Source organism: Tympanuchus pallidicinctus, unplaced genomic scaffold (assembly GCF_026119805.1).
Source record: "Tympanuchus pallidicinctus isolate F22 unplaced genomic scaffold, pur_lepc_1.0 scaffold13, whole genome shotgun sequence".
Taxonomy (NCBI): domain Eukaryota; kingdom Metazoa; phylum Chordata; class Aves; order Galliformes; family Phasianidae; genus Tympanuchus; species Tympanuchus pallidicinctus.
The window spans coordinates 9678077-9697772 of record NW_026294648.1 but is presented as its reverse complement, the minus strand read 5'-3'; the positions used below and the strand labels follow the sequence as shown (position 1 = coordinate 9697772).

At 45.5% G+C, this 19696-nt stretch overlaps 1 protein-coding gene across 3 annotated transcripts; it reads left to right on the top strand.

Annotated features, from left to right (window-relative positions):
• The first annotated feature begins 1885 nt into the window (after positions 1-1885).
• LOC128076098 (rho GTPase-activating protein 6-like) lies at positions 1886-18692 on the top strand. Of its 3 annotated transcripts, none has more exons than XM_052673436.1 (11): positions 1886-2088; positions 6095-6251; positions 10119-10181; positions 12034-12293; positions 13303-13498; positions 13996-14051; positions 14413-14563; positions 15157-15305; positions 16086-16256; positions 16760-16857; positions 17751-18692. In XM_052673436.1, the coding sequence occupies exons 2-11, from the start codon at positions 6137-6139 to the stop codon at positions 17878-17880; spliced, it is 1389 nt and encodes a 462-aa protein (XP_052529396.1). In that variant the 5' UTR covers positions 1886-2088; positions 6095-6136; the 3' UTR covers positions 17881-18692. The 3 variants fall into 3 exon arrangements, with proteins under 3 accessions (XP_052529396.1, XP_052529395.1, XP_052529392.1); XM_052673435.1 differs by lacking the exon at positions 1886-2088 and adding an exon at positions 5180-5380; XM_052673432.1 differs by lacking the exon at positions 1886-2088 and adding an exon at positions 5843-6008.
• The last annotated feature ends 1004 nt before the right edge of the window (positions 18693-19696 follow it).

Below are 19696 nucleotides of genomic sequence, written 5' to 3'. Positions count from 1 at the left end.
CAGTAAGGGTAGGGAGGGTGCTTTTGCCTTGCTGAGTTCCTTCTTTTTGGATCACACAGTTTCTTGCATGGGACAGTGTTGATGCTTTATTGAGCAGATGGAGCACACAGCAGTGGGATCCAGGTAGCCTGGAGGTCTTTGCTCTGCCTGGAACTGCCACGAAGATAATGTGACTGTTGCTGTGGAAGTTTTTTCTGATACCATATGAATAATCTGAGACAAAAGTTTGTGGGGCTGATGAGGTGCTGTGTGTGTTCCAGTGGTGCTAAGTTTGTTGCAGCAGAGCCCCAGTACTGACAAAGATGATCCTCCACAAAGTTTCGCAGCATCCAAAGGGAGTTTTCATGCAGTGGCTTCTCATTCTAGGGGAAGCTGCAAGCCTAGCTGTGACCTCTGAAAGAGCTGCTGATGTAGGGACGGAAGCAGTTCAGCTGGTGGAAACTGGTGCTCTGCCTGCTGCCCCTGAGATGCTGAGCCCCCCAGGCAGCAGCACCAGATCCCAGATGAACAGGAGGTATTCATTTAAAAAAAGAACCTGTGAATAACCTAGACTTTCCTGGAGAAAGGTGCTCTGGAAATATGAGAGTTGGTCTAGGCTGGGATGTGTGATGATGCAGGCATCTGAGTGCTAGCAGAGTAATGTGAGAGACTAAAATGTCCTGGAGGGCAGGAGCCAGGAGTTACTCAGCAGTGAGCTTTGCTGAGCTTTCTGTGTTTTTGATCGCTGCATGGAAGCTGGCACTGCCAATCCCACTGAGGAAAGGGTGGCCACCAGTGAGTAGATACCAAATGAGTGGATACATCCCATTCAGGGCTCTGTCGTTCCTGGAAGCAAGAGAGAAGTTGCAGACATTGAGAAACAGCCAAGTCCTCGAGGTGCCAGGGCAGCTCCTTGCAAAGAAGAAAGCCCTGTTAGCAGGGTCATTGGCTCTGAGACAAGACCTAGACAAGGCCCATCATCCCCGTGCTGTGATTTGATACACATCCCAGTGTCCATGGGAGCAGTAGCAGATTGTCCTTCATTAAACCTTTTCCTGACAGTCACCCTTCTTCCACGCTGCACACAGACTCATGAAGAGGATTCAGTGCTTCCTCTCTGCCAAGTGCAGTAGTGCTTCCACCCAGGGCTCTGCACCAAGCTCTCAGCTGGACTCAGCTTCTCCCAGCTGTGCACAGTGGTGATGACAGGCAGCACAGCTGGCCCTGCAGTTGCCCAGTCACCAGCAGAGCAGAGGCAGCATGGTCCTGCAGGGAACTGGTTGCACCATATCGCAAAGTCACAGACCATAAGCCTGTCCTGTGGTCCCCCAAGTGCTTGATGCGCAGGGTGTTCATTTTAGGCTTTAACACACATGTTTTGTGGGTTGATGTGTAAGGCTCTCTGGTATCGGTAACCACCACACTCAGTATGTCCTATGAGATGCCAGCTGAACACCTGTTCCATCATGCCTGTGAGCTCTTTAATGCCAGTGCTTTGCATAGGACCTGATGGATACAGAGAAGAGCTGTGTGCCTGGCCCATCCTGCCCACACCAATCTGCACTAGGGACATCTCTAATACAATGTGATGGAACAGTTTAGAGGTCTTCATGGAGGAGAGCCAAGGTGAAAACCATCCACTCGCCTTTGCTGACTGGCACCAAAGCAGCAAATTTCTCTTTCAGGTTTCATCTGGCAGGAAAGCTACTGCTTTTATGAGTGTCCTAGTTGTTGACAGATAAGGGCAGGGAAAGCATGGGGACGAGGAATTGAGCAATAAGCCTTTCTGCCAAGGAATAAACACTGTCAGGCGTGGGAAGTGCTGCCCTCTGTCTCCACAGGATGTTTCTTGCTCTCATTTCTCTTGGCAGAAAATTCATTTCCTCATCACCCCTCTCCTCCCCTTGTCTACTTTCAGCTGCGACTTCTCCTCCCCATCACTTCTCCACTTCTCTCACTGCATCCTCCCAGCAAGCAGGAGACTCCCTCACTCTCTGCATGGGCTGCATGTGGACATGGTGGAAACACTGCTTTAAGATTCATCATCCTGAAGGAAAAGAAGTGAACTTAGGCTGTCACTGGTGATGCTGTGAGAAGGAAAGGAGGAAGGTAAATGCATGTTCTTCATTCCAGCTGAAATAGAGTGACTTTACTGCTGAAAAAGGGGGAGTTAATGCAGCCGTATGGGATTAGAAGGGGCAGATGTGCTGAGCTTTTCCCATGAAATTATTTAAATAGGGCCTAGTCCTGAAAATAAGCAAAGAAAGTCATTGCAAAGGGGAAGTGCCATGTTAATATTACCAATGAGAGATTTAATTTCTGCTTTAGTGTTAATACAGCAGTTTTTATGATAACCACCTTCAAAGGGTTTTTTTCTTTATTACTGTTTTTACCCTGACTGTGTATCAGCATTTTCCTCCTTTCAGGCTATTCTTCTAATCTCATACAAGGCTCTGCAGGGCTTCACATATCTTGGGACACCCATGGGATCCACGAATTTGTATGCTGTGATCAGCAAGAGTTGGAAGTTGCTGGTGTTGTTCTCAATCTAGCTTGCACCCATGAGCATAAATATACAGTTATTGCAAGTAGGCCAGGATTTTGAGGGTTAACCACTGAACAAAAAGTTTATTATAAAACTAGTGACGGTGGTATTTTATAAGGCTGCTCTTATAGATTGTGGAATAGGACCAGATAAGACCTGACTTCTCCTTCCTGCTCACTCTCTTTTCTGCTCTCTACCCTAATCAGGCTTCCTCCTCATTTCCCCAAGGCAGCTGCATCCTCAGTGATGCTCTGACCATCTTTTTAGCTCAGGCAGGGTCTCTGCCTGGAGCAGTGAGCATCACCTACACAAAGGTAATTTCCTTCAGTTTGACTCTCAGCACTTGTCTCTCCATCTGCAGCATTTGATGCTAGCAGAGCTGTGCATGTGCTGCCAGGCAGCTCCTAGCTAGACACCACTTCTGCCCATCCCAGACTCCTGGCATGGCAGAAACACACAAGCTATTGCTGGCAGATGGAGTTGTACTTGCCTGTCAAAGTCAGCATTTTAATCTTGTAGAATCAGAGTCACAGAATGGCTGGAGTTGGAAGGGACCTTAAAGCTCATTCAGTCCCAACCCCTGCCATGGGCTGGCTGCCCCCATCAGCTCAGGTTGCCCAGGTCCCATCCCACCTGGCCTTGGGGACCCCCAGGAATGGGGCACCCACAGCTCTCTGGGCAGCAGTGCCAGGGCCTCACTGCCCTCTGAGTAAAAAACTTCCTTCTAACATCTAACCTAAATCTCCCCTTTTAGTTTAAAACCATTCCCCCTTCTCCTATCACAATCAGACTATGTAAAAATTCATTCCCCCTCCTGCCTCTAAGTTCTGGAAGGCCGCAATGAGGTTTCCCCACAGCCTTCTCCAGACTGAACACATCCAGCTCCCATAGCCTGTCTTCATAGGAGTGGTCCTCCAGCCCTCAGATCACCTTCAAGATCCTCCTCTGGGCTCCAGCTCTGCATGGGGCCTCACGAGGGCAGAGCAGAAAGGCACAAACCCCCCTTTTGATGCAGCCTAGGATACGGTTGCAGGGCTGCAAGCACACACTGCTGGCTTGTGATGAGCTCTTTACTCACCAGAACAGCCCTTCTCCTCAGGGCTGCTCTCAAGGAGTTCAGCATTCTTTCTGTAAAATTTGGTAGGACCAGTTAAAGTGTAGTTTAAGTGACTATTAAGATGCAATCCCTTTGAGACCATTAATAATATATATTTTCCGTCCATTTTTTTTTCTTTTTTTTTTTTTTCCCCCCAGTGTGAAAGTTATAAAAAGCAATGTACTGAGTTATAAATGGTGGGTCTCCCATGAGTCTGGCGTGAAGGGTTCGCATGGAGGGATAGATCAGATCAGCTAAGGAGAAGCCAAACAAAGCAGCAGAACCTGATGTTTTTTAATAGTGGAGTAATCCAAATCTTTGTTTTCAAGGAGGATACGAATGCCTCCATCAGATATTGTGTCTCTCTGGCTTCCTTGTTAATGCCTCTCTGAGCTGCAAACGCTGGATGGCTTTGTGCTAAGTCTAGCTATCTGCAGGGTTACTTGCAATGTAAACAGCATTGCACCAGGTCTTACTGGAGCTTTAGCCTGATCCAGTGTACTGGACAGCCATGGGCCCCTGGGTACCCCAGTGGCAGGTTTTTAATTGTACAGAGGTGCTGAGCACTACCAGACAATTTGGCTGTGTTGCATCTCATTTTTGTCATCCCTGCAGAGGCACATAGTTTTTGTTCTAAACTTCAAATCTTGCAAGAATATCTTTGCCTTTAGCTGAATTTCCATTTACGGTTTGCCCTTCAGGGAAGCTCATAACAACTTTTTTTTCTTTTTTTTTCTTTTTTTTCTTTTTTAAAATTTATGTAACTTTCTAAATCTGTTTAGGAGCTGAAAACCTGGCCAAAGCAAACAGTGCCCCACACAACATTCCTCCCCAGGCACAGGCAATGGAGGTGTGCAGTCAATAATGTGCTGAGGCTGCCACAAGAACCTGTACAGACTGTCTGCTTACACCACATGGGCCAGAACTCCTGGGTGTTTTCTCCCTTGTCTCTGCCTCTGGGAGTTATTCAGCCATTTATTTTTGGTTATTGCTTTAAAGCCCTCCTCGGGAAAGCTCCTTCATAGCTGTACTTTTACTATGTCATTTCTGTGTACGTGCTGCTAATGCTGTTCCTTTCTCTCAATTACTGCCGAAGAGGAGAACAACTTTGAATAAAATGGGGCTGTACGTCTTATTTAGTGGGGTGTGTGCTGATTTTAAGATTGCAGAATTCTGAAGATGGTACTAAACTGGGAGGAACTGTTGACTCCCTCAAGGGTAGAGAATCCTTGAAGAGCGATCTTAACTAATGTGGGTTGGAAGTCACCAACCACATGCAGTTTGAGAAAAGCAAGTGCCAGATTTTACAGCTGGGACAGGGTGACCCTGGCTACATACAAATTGGGGTACAAGAGGCTGGAGAGCAGTCCCACAGAAAGGGGGCTGGGGTTTCTGGTGATAATAAGTTGAATCTGAGTCAGCAGTGTACCCTGGTGGCCCAAAGGCCCACCATACCCTATGGTGCATCAGGCCCAGCACAGCCACTGGGTGAGGGAAGGGATTGTCCTGGTGGTGCACACCATAGGAGGTGCAGTGCAATTACCACCTCACAGCCTGAACCAATAGTTGAACACTAGGTGAGAAGGCATGGCTAACCAAGGGAGATCAGGCGCAGGCAATGCACCTGAGTAATGAAAAAGAGCCTGGATCCCCCCCCTCCTCACTTTCATTTAAGGGTTAGCAGCCAAAGTAGCAGTATTTCTTTGGATAGAGGTTGCTCTCCTTTTGAACTGCTGCCAGTCATTGGTAAACTGGGAAGGGTGAGTAAATTTTTTTTTCTGCTATTGCTCCATCAGGTTAGTATCCTGCTAGAAGGTACTGTTGTCATGTTCTTTTGTCATACAGGAGGAGAGAGGATGTACTGGACTGCCTGTAACTCCAGTGTTCCCACAGCCACCATAAACCATACTGAGATACTCAAGGCTGTTCTCAGGAAACTGCCAGTTCTCAGTTATTCATCCCATGTATCTAGCACAGAGATCTGGGTAAATGGGAAGAATCGTGTGCACATGCACAGGATCCTGCAAAGACTGGTGCAAGGTTTCTGTCAGATATTACTTTTGAGAGAGAGGGAGGATGAAGTAAGTCTGAGTCTGAACAAACCCAGAGTTGATCTCCAATAGTAGTAGCAAGTATTTGCAGCCGAGGGTTAAGGTCAGTGGGTACAGCTGGGGGACGTAATGATGTGAAAGAAGAGCACCTGGCCAGAAAGGTCTCTGCCAAGCAACGAGAGGCCTCTGGGATCCTATGAGACTTCAAGAGCAAGGGCTGAGATCCCTGGTGCCTGCAAAGGCCTTTGTTTGGAAGGGTGCAGTGGGGCAGTGTGGTCACAAACCAGCACGCTCTCTAGAGAGGAGGAAGCAGGATGTCTGCGCTTGGGAAGACACTGTGTGGCATTTTCAGTTGCTTCTTATCCTAAGCAGGTGTGTTGGCAAAGTAATCCTGACTCTTGTTTTTATGTATGTGTTTTTCAGAGGACCTTTATCTCAGCTCTTCTGCCAGAACAAAGCACCAAAATGCAACCTGTGTCCCTGCAAAGCCTTTCAGAGCTGGAAAGAGCCAGTTTGCAGGAGCTAGCCCTCTACCAGCTGCAAGAAAAGCTGCTTGTTGGAGATATCAGCCTGGCTAAAGGTGGGAGAGGATGGCATCTGCCAGGGGAGGACTGAGGTCTGAGCCTTTAGTTCTATTTATCCACACTCCTGCATTTCATAATGTGGGATGATGTTTACGGATGGGTATTTGTGACGCTTTCACTTAAAAGTTTTTGTCCATTTTTTGTTCATTTCCTGCCTTGGTCTGAGCACTGGAGGCTGAAGCAACCTTTTGGGGAGGGTTTTTGTGCTGATAAGAGTGTGAGAATATTACCCTGCCTTTGGTCCTCCTAATCCAAAACAGATATAACATGATTTAGCAAGGGCTTCCAGCGGGGCAATTCCACTGGGATGGGGTAAGCTTTGTTTTGTGGATTAATGTTCTGCACAAAGCTCTGATGCTGAGATGGGGCTTATGCAAGGCTAGAGGATATGCTTCTGAAATTAATGGGCAGATAAATATAGAAATTCCACAGAGGATTATGGTCCTCTGTCCCGGCCTACAAAGAAATAAAAGCATTTTCTAGGTTCCCATAACTGCCTATGTTCCCTAACAACTATACATCTAACCAAGTAAGTACTATGAGCTGAGAATCAGTTGACTGCTTCTCAAATTATACTTGTAATTTAACAGTGGAAGACTAGATGCAAATGCCTTCTCTATGCTCTGGGCCATATTTTGGCATCTCAGTATGGCAAAAGATGCTTATTAATCATGAGCTGTACACTAGCAGAGCAGTTGCAAAGGGTTCTCCAGCCTCACTGCCCACTTACAGCTGTTGCCACCACTGATACAGGAGGTTGGGGCTGGAGCCCCCCAGCTCTGGGGTGCTGCTACAGAGAAGGAGTTTGTTCTATCGCTCATCCTCAGACTCGTATTGTGTAGAAAACAGGTGCCAGAATGTAACTGCATCTATTTATTCTGGGTGACATTCAAGTTTTGTTTCTTGTTTTGTTAATATTTGGAATATTTTTGAACATTTCCATTGCATGAAATATTTTCAAGAAGAGTGAAAGAGAAGAAAGTTCCCTTCTCATTCCCAGGATATCCAATCACCCCAGGGCTGCAGCAGCAGCCACTGCAGTTTCTTTCAGTCTCTGGGGAACTCTGTTCATAAACATTCTGCTCTCCCCAATTTGTTTGTTTGTTTTGAGCTGTTGTGAACCATTCTCAGTGATATCATGCAGCAGGAGCTTCTCTACAGAACAACAGCAGGGCGAGAAGCAAATCGACAATTTCCTTCCGTGTCCTGCATTCTGTCAGTCAGGTTCCTCTCTTCCTGCAGAATGAGCACAGGGAGTGTAAACTCCTGATCCCATCTTTGTGTGTTATGTATCTTACGTTCACTTGGTTTTTGAAGAAAGTGCTTTTCAGTGAATTCCTTTCTCCTTAGCTCTGTCTCTGCATCCCTCAGCTTTCTATTTTTTTTTTTTTTTTTTTTTTTTTTCAGTCCATTGGCTGGGAGTCAATGTAAAAGAATAGGTGAGAATTAGCTATGAAAATATTGCACCTGCAACACTGTTCTCCTGAGTTGATGTGTTAAAGGGAGGTTCATAATGTTTGGAAGTGCCTGAACTTGGTCTTCATTGTCTCCATTTGAGTACGTTGACCTGTCTGTGCTTGTTCCCCAAAAACTGCTTACGTGAAATTTCTTTGATAAATAGCTCTCTAATAAACAGCCACCATATGATTGTTATTACTTCCCTCAGTGAAAACATGTTCAGCATCTTCTTTAATCCTCACCATGCACTATGGGGAACACAGGGTGTGTGAGCCACCCTTTTGGACACTTTTAATATCCCTGGGCTACTCTCTTCTTTCAGTCCTTGCCTCATTCAGTCCCAACAAACTTCTGCAGCATTGCAGACTTTTGAGTAAATAGCCACTTCTGGGGTGGCCCTCCTGAACTGCAGGAGATCCTTGTGATGGACACTATCATCTCATGTTGGTCAGTTCTGCAAGAACAAGTCTGTTGTTCAAGTAGAAGATCAAAACAAGATGAAATCTCTGAAGGAGGTACAACTACTGGTGAAAAGAAGTTGTCCTTGTCTCCCAAGTTTGAAGTAGGTCATAGGCATTACTCTGCCACGGAGATAGCGGCTCATGCCTTCTGTAGAGGGAGATCCATGTGGTTTCTTTACTATCTGCTGCCTCCTGGTTTGTTTCTGTTAGGAACATTTGGATGGCTCCAGGAGTAGAGAGTTATTGTGACTGTGTGTTTAGACAGTGGAGTTTTGCTGGCATTTTTTCTTCTATATCTGGGTAGTGTTTTTTGTTCCAGATGGATCTTCAACTTCTTGCTATTCATTTACTGAAGCAAAACATACAGTGCTGTATAATGATTAATGTACACTGTGTTTTCATGTGCATACTGTTCATATCAAAGTAGCTTCCTTCTAAATCTTGCAAAATAACCCAAACATTTATACAAGCTGCGTCTAAGAATAGAATTCTTAATAAACGGCAAAGGCCAGGGTAGGATGATGTGTTCTGGGAAGATTTAGAGTGATTAATGGATGAGTTTTCAGTTAATTGATGCAATGAAAAAATAGTGACTGCTGTTCCTGGATGTGAATGTCTGAGGTTACTTAAGTGTGGGGCTTGGCTGTCTAGGACCAAAATGGGATTTCTGGGTGATGTTTTGTCTAATTTTTTTGTTTATATTGTGTAAAAAAAAAAAAAAAAAAAAAAAAAAAAAAAAAAAAGTTCAGAAACAGTTGTAGGGCTGTATTCCTTTTCCAGTATCAAGACCAGACCTCTGAGTCTGAATTAAAGCACCTTTCCCAGTGTTTAGGTGATCATTAGAACATCACTATCAATTCAGGGTCACATATAACATGACAGGATTTAAAGTGGCTGGAACACTTTTATTCTACAGCCTTTGGGCAGCAAAGGCTTTTACCACTGGCCTTTCATGTGCAAGAACCATATGCTGGCTGCAGCATATCCCACACACTCTATAGCTATCGCATATCAGGAGTGGGATGTGGGAAGCTGGGATGCCACCAGAAAGATCAGCTGTGGTTCATTCTTTTTTGTAATCCTTATTACTTTGCTGCCTGTTTTGTATTTCGTAACCACTAGCTTGCAGTTGTCGTGCATTCCTGGATTACATGTCTACCATGCCTGGCAGCTGGGAAGGTGCAGTAAAGTATGGTGTTGCCTTAAGCCAAGTAGAAGTCTGGAGCAATTGCTGTGGGCACAGCAGAAATACATGGAGAATTAAGTGCAAGCAGTGGGTTGGAACATGTTACCCTGGTCTGTCATATCACAAATGGGGCTCAAGAGTCTGGCCTTAATGCAGAAGGATGTGGGAAAGAGGCCCCACTATCATGCATGGGCAGTAATCTTCCATGACATGCTCTACAGCAATGAAGGCTTTCCTATGTACAGCCTCATACGCAGGCAGGAGGCACTTCACTTATGCAGCAAAATACTGGAACAAGTCATACTTCTCAGATGCCTCTTGCTGTTAGCCAGATAGGGGTGAGTCCCACACTTGAATTGCTTTTAACCCACAGTTTAGTGCTATGGGATCCTGCTGTCTAGGTGTCAGGCTTCAGAGGGGCCAGGGCCCCTTCCTCCACTTCAGGAGGACAGTTGTCAGTTGAGGGACATGGTTTAGAGAAAACTATTTGTGATAGGTGGACTGGATGATCTTGTAGGGTCTTTTTCAACCTCGGTGATTCTATAATTCTATGACAGTAGTCCTCCACGCAGCTGATGCCAGTGTGCTGTCCTGCATGGTCTGTAACACCACTGTGTCAAGTCCACAGTATCCCCCTACCTGAAGGAGGTGCCTGTGGACATGTTCTACCTGTGAGGGCGCAGAAAGGTAAACAGCTTCAAGACGGGGCTGTGCCAAAGCAGCCTAATGATGCAGAGCCTTTGCTTTTCTCCCCACAGTTGGACCTAAGGGCGGTAAATCTATCCGTCAGAAACTGGAGAGCTTTTCAAAGGAGAAGAAAGGTGAGTAGCCTCCTTCTAAGCAGGGTTTTGGTCACTACTCTCAAACAGAATGGGTGATTTTTAAGGGGGCTGAGCCAGGTATCTGAAGTTAGCAAGGTGATTTGTCATGTTTGCACAAATGTGTATGTGTAAAGGTGTGGTCTTGTCTACTTGTTCATTCAACCCCCAGTCTTTCTGTTTGAGTTCTGACCTTATTGTCCCTTGAAGGATGTAAGCCAAAAAGCTAGGAACAACAGAAGTCTAGTGCACAACCAGCTGGGAATGGGCACTTAATAATTTTCTTCGCCAAAGCACAAAAAGTCCACCCAAAGAAAATTTTGACCAGCAGTCTGATAATTTATAAAGTGAATTTGTTGCTCATGCTCTGCTGCAAAACCCTTCGGCCCAGGGTGGCATGTGTGCTGCAAATAAGGAAGAGTCTTCTAGTATCCACAAGGAGTTGGGGGGGGGGGGTGGATGGGAGAATTATTTGTGGAAAAAGTCACATAATCACTTAGGTTGGCAAAGACCTCTGAGATCATCAAGTCCAACCATTATCCTACCACTGCCAAGTTTACCACTGAACCATGTCCCTAAGCACCACATATATATGACTTTTAAATATCACCAGGGATGGGGACATAACTGGGCAGTGTGTTCCAATATTTCACAACCCGTTCAGTGAAGACTTTTTTCCAGATATCCAACATTAACCTCCCCGGTGCAACTCAAAGGCATTTCCTTTTATCCTATCTTCTTTTGCTTGGGAAACTGGCCCCCCACCCCCAGCTTGATACAACCTTCTTTCAAGTAGTTGTAGGGAGTGATAATATCTCACCCAAGTCTCCTTTCATCTAGCCTAAATAACCCCAGCTTCTTCAGCCACTCCTCGTAAGGCTTGTACTTCATAACCTTCACAGCTCTGTTGCCCTTTTCTGGGGTCTTGATGTCTTTGTTGTGGTGAGGGGCCCAAAACTGAACATGGTGCTCAAGGTGCAGTCTCATCAATGCTGAGCACAGAAGGATGTTCACCTCCCTGGTCCTGCTGGATCACTATTGCTGATACAAGCCAGGATGCCATTGGCCTTGGCCACCTGGGCACACTGCTGGCTCATGTTCCCCTGGCTGTTGACCAATACCCCTGGATCCTATTCTGCCCAGCATTTCATTAGTACCAAGACTGTCACCTCTGAACAGACATAGCTGATGCAAACCCTGTAGGAGACTGGAGGTTATAATTTGCTAATAATGTTTGGTATAAAATATTTCTGGTGACTTAAAATCTATGCTTAATAGATAGTAGGGTGTCTTCATGGGGTTGTGACCTATGAAAGAAAAGAAATTTCAGAAAAACTGAGGCAAGTTGCAACAAGCATGTTGAAGGAGGCTGCTTTTGTTGGCATGCTCCCTGCATTTCCTTCCTCTTCCTTCAGCCTGCTGTCTTTCTCATGGAGCTCTCCCCACTTGCCCGCCATGCTGCCTAGCACTCTGAGTGCCATCACAGCAATGTCCCAGTCCTTTTCAAGGACAGCAGCTCCCCTTGGTTTTGCTCTGGCTCGCTTGGGATATTTCTGATGCCCACTTCAGGTTCCTAGGGAAATGGAAGAGAAACTGAGAGCAGAGACTGATAGTTGCAGGTCTGCCATCTTGGACTCTAGCTACATGTCTCCTTTTCATGTATTCAGTCTGTTTTACATGCAGTCCTGCTTGCACTCTTGCTGGTCGTTACCTTTACAGTATCGTGGTATTCTCTTCTGTGAGTTAATTATTTTACCTGGCCATGCATGTGTGTCATTGGCAGCTGGCCTGTGCTGCCCTAGTTGATTTTCACTGCTAACAATACTTTTCCATCTCTCCTATGTTTTTTTCTTAGACTGCTCTCCTCAGACTTTTGGGATCCCACTGTGCCAAGTCATTGCCAATGACCGTGCAAACAGACAACTGCAAGAAACAGTGAAGAGCAGCCGCCGGTTCTGCGTGGAGGTGGAAGAAACAGTGACAAACTTTCGGGCTCAGATGCAGAAGAGATCCCCGCTGGGCAGGGGCTGTTTGCTGGTACCTTACGAAGTGTTCCCTGAAGAGCCTCTTTCCCCAGATTTTCCTGACCATAACTCTTCCTGGAGTCAACGAAGGGTACGATTGCAGAAATGAGCTAACTTCTGTGGCAGAATCGTTGTGATAGTATTGCAGGCTGGGGAGGCTCAGGCAAATGTGATGGCTACTGTTCATGCACGTAGGGGCTAATGCTACAGAAGAGATGGACTGTGAGGAGTGGGCCAGCCTATACCAGCCGTTATGGAGCCTTGGAGCTCAGGAAAGCCAAGGTCCCCAGAAGCAACAAGGCCACATTCCTATTACAGCAGATAGGAATGGGAGTAGATTCATCATCAGTAGTGTAGATTTTTCAGACCCTCCACTGAATAACATCATGTTGAGCAGTACCAGCATCTGTCATCTCAGATTTTTGGCAATGTAGCAGTTAGAGACAGGACCTCAGATTTTCTGAACTCCCGTCAGAAATCGATTGTTGATGGTGGGTCCTGCTGGCTCCATAAAGCAGGGTGAGACCCTTTTCATTGGTGGAGGGGCAACGATGCTGAGATGATCTGCTTGCAGTGTTTGACTCCTTTTGCATCAAAGAACAAGGAAGGTGGTGCAACTTGTCAGCCTTGGCCACCTTGGTTTTAGTTCTATTTTTTTGTGAGAGGATGTATGTAGTAACTTGGATTAAGTTTGCTTCATTTCTTTGGAGTAGAGACCCATGCCTGATCTCTGTCACATCCTTGTAAATCCTGGTGTAGAGAAACTCCAATGTAGGTGACTAAATCCAGTACATTTCATAAAGATGGCAGGTTTGGGGATGTTTATTCTTTCCCCATGTCTGCATGCAGTATAGGCTCTGTCCCAATAGGAAGGCTGTTTTTAGAAACACTCACGCTAGGAACAGTGCACATAAATGAAGGCACAACAGTTGAAATGTTCCTCTGTGATTCTATAACAACCCAAGTTAGGCTTGTTGTAGACCTCTATATTCATTCGGAGGCCATGCTTCTCTTTGTCACTAACTTCTATGGTAACAAGCATGGTGGTGTCCTGTGGGACAGTTCCTGCCACCTTGTGAATCACCTCTGCTTCATCTCAGGGAGCCATGTCTGTGGACTGCATCACTGAACTGAGTGGCAACAGTTCCAAGCTGCTGGAGGCACTGCAGTTGTCACATCCCCATGAGCTGGATCCCCGGAGGAACCTGGGCAAGAAAAAGATGCTAAGCCTCAACCCCATCAGCTGGCAGGTCCCACGGATTGTGGACAGATGTTGCAAACACATTGAAACATATGGTAAATAAGGATTTCCCTCCAGCCAGATGACCAGTCCCAAAGTAGGATGGTAAAAGCCATTGTAGGTGTTGGGCCAGGGCTGTTTGGCCTGGCAGTTTTCAGAGAGAAAAGGTGGCAGCAGATTTCTGGGGCAGGATGCACTGCTGAGCAGTCATGTGGCGAGAGTTCTCCAAGCTGGGGGTAACCACTGGACTGAGAGGTGAATGTCACCCATGTGTATCAATCAACCCATTCCTATTGTGCTGGCCTTAACCTCCCCTGTAAATCCAATTTATAGTTTGGAGTGACTTTAAGGTTAGATCTCCTTCCTGAGCCACAGATAACCCCAGCAAATCTTATAGCTCCCAAACCTTTCTTCTTCTTATTGTCTCTGCCAAGAACAGAGAAAAACACACTGCCTCATAAGCAGGGCAAGATAACTGTTTCCATGATGTTAACGTGCCCTGGTGCTACAAGGTGCTGTGGGAATGCAGAGCACTAACCTGTCTGTCTCCCAGGTCTCCAAACGGTGGGCATCTTCCGGGTTGGGAGCTCCAAGAAAAGAGTTCAGCAGGTAAAGTGGGGCACTCACTGCATCCTTTCTGCATTTTCATATCCACAGGATAAATGTTTGTGTGGAAGGTGAATGAATGAAGCAGACACTGTCATGTGGTCTAAAATATTGCAGGAATATACTGGAGAACAAGCAATCTGTAACCTGTTGAGTCCTTTGCCCAGCTCTGGATAGCAAGCTTCATCTCTCCAAGCTGCCTTTAGCAGTTAGGCCTCATTCACCTAATGGCAATTCAGAGTTCCCTCTTGTCAGTAGCAAGTCGCTCTTGGGTTCTGGCATGCCTCCTTTCAGCAGTTCTGTACTAGGAACATTTTTTGACAGTGTGACTGTTGGTTTTATTCTTCTCATTTCCACCTTTAAGCTGAGAGAAGAGTTTGACCATGGGCTGGATGTCTTCTTGGATGAGCATCAAAGTGTTCATGATGTCGCTGCTCTGCTCAAAGAGTTTCTTCGTGACATGCCAGATTCACTGATTCCCAGGGAACTCTACACAGCCTTCCTCAGCACAGCCTGTAAGCACTCAGAGTGCATTGCTCTCTTTCTTCACAGTCCACCCATTACTTCTGGTTTTGTATGGAAAAAAGGGAATTTTCTCCTTGTGCATTCACCAGGCTCCAGCACAGTTCAGCTTGCTATGCAGTATCTCAGCCCAGTGCTTTCCACTCCTATGGGTGTCTTTGCAAATGTTCTGTTGAGATCCATCTACCCTCCACAGTTTGGGTGACTGGATTTTTAGACTGTCTCCGCTGCTATTCTCACACTTTCTTGGTCTAGTTCACCTTCTCTTTGTCTCTCTTTCCCCTCCTTTCCATCCTTCTCATATTTGATGATTCAAATCCTGGATTCTCTGCTTCCACATCAATAACCAGATTATAGGATCACTGGCCTAGGACAGTCTTTGGTCACGGTCTGTACAGTATTAAATGCATTACATCCCTGCATAGGCAGGATGAAATACTGGCTTTACTGATTTACTGTAAAGGGTAGAACCTGTCTGGCTCCCTCCAGAACTTGTTACTGCAAATTTAAAGTAGAACTGTCCAGCTGGAGATATGCGTCTAGCAGACCAGGAACTGCACTAAACAATGATCTTCTCTCTGTCCAGCCATGGAGGGCCCACAACAGCTGGCTGTGCTGCAGCTGCTGCTCTTCCTGCTGCCCCCCTGCCACAGTGACACGCTGCACCGTCTCCTGCAGTTCCTTAGCAAGGTGGCACGGCATGCTGAGAACTCCTGGGGCCCCAATGGCCAGGAGGTAAGGCTCATCCACAGTGGTCAGCTCTATGGCAAAGGACTGTTTAAACTTTGTTGATGAAGACCTTCCAAAGGTAATCGCAAGCTTGGCTTAATCCTTTGACACCTTGGGCTTGCAATGACTCTCTCCTGTGGATACTCTTGAGCCAGCCAAAGGCTGAGGAGTTTTGTGCATTTTTAATTCATCTGATTAGAACAGTAGCTAAAGGTGATAATCCAGGCTGCTCTACACTGCACACCTGATGCTACTCTGTCATACAGGTAAGGTTCTGGAATGGGTTTTGTTTTCACAGAAACAAGGGCAGGCGACATTTTAAGGCAAAGGAAGAAAAAAACAGGAAAAGATAAACAAACGTATTTTCAATTAATTTCCTTCTCTGTGATGAGTCTAATTTGCTCTCAGTTCCATTTTTCTGGTTTGCAGTAACCCCAGGTTTTTCCAACTCCAATTGTCATGAGGAACTTACCATGATTCACTGAGGTTGATTTTGATTTCTCTGGACAGTTTGAGCTCTAGGTCTCCTCATGATGCAAAGAGATTGGTTTTGTCCCAAACTGTAACATGATGTCACCTTCTTGTACAGCTTGTCAAAGTGAGTTAAGTGGGAATGATGCAAAGAAAGGCTGCACACAGCCTTGAGGTTAGCCCTATGCTCAGAGAAGACCGAGCTGGACCCAGATCAACTTTCTATTTGTCACTCAATAGCTCGTGTTCCTGTGAGGTTATCCTGGATATTGCATGTTGCTACATCTGCAGTTTTTCTTTGTTCTTGCTTACTAGATCCCTGGGAATAAAATGACAGTTTCAAACTTGGCCACTATCTTTGGTCCCAATATCCTTCAGAAAGAGAGGCCTGGAGAAAAAGATGCTGGAGCCATGAACTTTGAAGACAGTACAGCTATCATACTGGTGGTTCAAAGGCTGATTGAGCATTATCAGACCTTGTTCAAGGTACGTGAAGCTTTCTCAGGTCATCTTCTCTAGACCTTTTCTTCTTTGAACTCTTTCCTAATGGTTGTACAAAGATATACTCACAGCCCCACTTAACAGCAGGTGACTTGCAGAAATGTGATTAATTCCTCATGGTACATGCAAATATTAATTTGGGATGGGTTGTTACTGATCTCATTAAGACTGAGATGAGGGGCATACCACAAACAGGTCATAGAATCATAGAATCCTATTGATTCATAAGCCCCATCTTTTCTGTCACTTTCTACCCACACAAATAACTCCTATGGGACAGGAAACAACCAGCCAAAAGCTGCAGCAGTGGCACTTCAGTACCGTTTATCTCTCAAAAGTCCCAGAGAAGGAGGAAAAAAAGATTGGAGCACCTTGAAGGAAGGAGCTAGAAGGTGATGGTGGGAGGTTCAGATATTATAACCTCAGGCAGATGATGGGAAAGAAATAACAGTAGGGTGCCATGAGCAGTGTCTGTCTGTCTCTCCTAGGTCTCTCCAGAAACACAGCATGACATCCTCAGGAGACTGTTTCAGACAGACCCTGATGTCATTGACTACCTCTTACGCAGGAAATTCAATGCTGTGCTGTAAGTCTCACTCAGAGTACAGCTGGAGGGCACCCACCTGCATAGTATAGTCACAGCCATTGCACTGCTGGCAAATCAACACAAATTCTGCTGATTCTTCTTACACTTCATCACCCTTTTTCATGTTCCATTTGCTACTAACACCTTCTATGAGCTGAAACATCATGGTTTCTCTCTGTCCCTTGGAGCTTCTGTTTCTATTTCTCCTTGATCTGTGTCTTGCTCTCTCCTTCAATGAAGTCTTTCCTGCCTCAGAATTTCTCCACTGCACACTTTTGTTGTGTGTTTCTATGCATCTCTCGTCCTGCCACACTCCCAGTCCCCCCACTGCTCCACGCTCAACACTGGTGTGTGCTGCATTTTCACTACCTGCTTCACTATCCACCTCCAAACCTCCTTCATCCTTGGTATTGTCTGCACTTCTGCTTATTTTTGGCCTCTCCTGCGCACATGTAAGTAGGCATGTGCCTGTATCTGTTTATGTGACTGCCAGCTATGTTTATGCACGTGCTCCTTTACTGCAAGATTGGGTAGTCCCATGGAAGACCAGAACTTGAGCTTGTGCTCTTCCCTGTGATTAAGAAAGATGGTTTAAAAGGACCTTGTGCCTCGTGGGCTGGGCCTTTATCATGTCGTAAAACAGGAGGTACTTTGCTCCCTTGTGATCTGAAGGAGGACTTGCTCAGCAGCCTTCAGTCTCCTTATAGATCCAGGCACTCCTTCAGCATACACAGAATGTCCTGTATGAAATGTTTTCCTGTAGCATAGATCTTACAAGTAGTCTCTGCTACTGCTCCTTGTCTTACTTCACCTTCCTATTGGTGCTGGTGAAAGAGATGACAAACGTTTGGGGTCAAACAACATCTCTCTTTTTCTATTTCTTCCTTTTTTAGGCGCACAGAAAGTGAGAATTCGACAGAGGAGCATACTCCAATGCTGATGTCTCATCAGACCCTGGAAAGTAACTCACTCTCAGAGTTGTACAGCAGTATCTCATTCCTGAACTTGAACATTGGCATCTAGCCAGAAATCAGCTCTGCCTTCCATGGACAAAACTGGGCAACATTTCCACTACAAAAATACAAAAATATGTTCTCTATCCTGCTTTGGAGGAGTGGAAAATGGAAGGGTGCATGAATGTATGCGAAAGTATCTTTGCTAAATGTAGGCATGCAAAATGGTTCCGGTGTAGTCAGTTCTGCAGCAGAATGGTTTTTCAGTTACAGTTTCATTGTCTGGTAGCTCACAGGGACAGGGCTGGGAGAGAAGCAGCTTGGGCTGAGAGCCACTGGGCATGACTGGCCTGGAACACAAGTGAGCAGAGACTGCTAGCAGGGCAGTAAGGATGGGAAAATGCAGTTCAACTTCATGCAGTCCGTACTTTGGTATGCCACTCGCCATGTGTTGTCCTGTCACTGCTTTGTGCAGAAAGACATCTCAGAGCTGAAGGAATGACCATAACCCACCATTACTGCAAAGATCTGCGTGCCATGATCAGAAAGAATCATGGATATATGTATATATTTAAATTTTGATTTCAGGTTTCCAACTGCTAATTTTATAGATAGAAAACACAGTATTGACCACAAAATATATAGGTAGTGTAGTACAAAAGAAAAGTATACTCTGAACGTCTTTATTCCTGGAATAATATTCAGTAAGTAGACCATCTAATGTATTTATAATGTATTATGGATATTGAGTGTCTTATGATCTTTGGCTGATAAATGTCTGGTTTGTTTTTTTCCTACATCTGAGGCATTGGAAGGCACTGCAAGTTACATGCAAATGTATGTTTTTAGCTGATGGGATAGAATGAAAGTTATCAGCAAATATTTTCTGCAGTATTCTTTCCATTTACACTGCTAGACATGTTTGGTGGCCCCTTCCCCAGTCAACCCCTAGGTTGGGCTGTCCTTAGACGAAACAGCAGTGAAAGGAGGGGAGCTATGGAAAGCCTTCCCCAGGCCTTCAGGTAGGCCCAAAGCACACTGATCCACAGCCAGCATAACATAGGATAAAGCTGCCCATGGTGTTCCCAGGCTTGTTCTTGCTTTGTTCACACACCAGATATCTGGAGGAGGGGAAGCTGCTCTTCTGGGATCAGTTAATCACATGTGGAAGGCCAAACTTTCAGCAAGCACAGGACAGAATGTCCCAGTGAACAGGGAGTAGGGGCTGAGGCAGAGTTTGAGTCTGCAGGGACGAGTGATGTAAATACAGATCTAGAGGATGTGCTTGTTTTCTAGTTGGTAGATCAGAAGGAGAGGCTGAAATAAAGGAGCATAGGATGGGGGGGTGACTGTAGATTTGCAAGTTCTTTGAATGAATCTGTCTTTTCTAACAGTTCTGTCTTGTCTTCGAGTGAAGGCTTATGCTCAGTGATACAGCTTTGGGTATTGGAAGCATCTCAGAGGTTTAGTTGTGTCACACCATCATATGATGAAAATGTTTGCCTTTGTGCTCCTGATAGATTCTGACCTCTTCTAAAGACTATTTTCCTGATGTGGTACAAAGATGGTGTATGTGGAAAAGGAGGTCACAGACAAGGAGACAACAGTGCTGTAAACCGTGCACAGAACACTTTTTGTCTTTCAGTTGTTTTTTGAGATCATGAATTTTATATTTGCTTGGTCTGAGATGTCAATGATCATATTCATATTCAAAGTCGAGACTTTCCTTCCAAGAAAATGCAGAGTGCCAAGAAGAGGGCAAGCACATAGGAAGAGATCACATGTGGAGGGAGAATAGATGCCCAAAGGAGTGTTGATGTAGAGAACTAGGATAGACAGGTAGGGAAGGAAGATGGGTAAAGCTGGAGTGCTGCAGAACAGGAAGG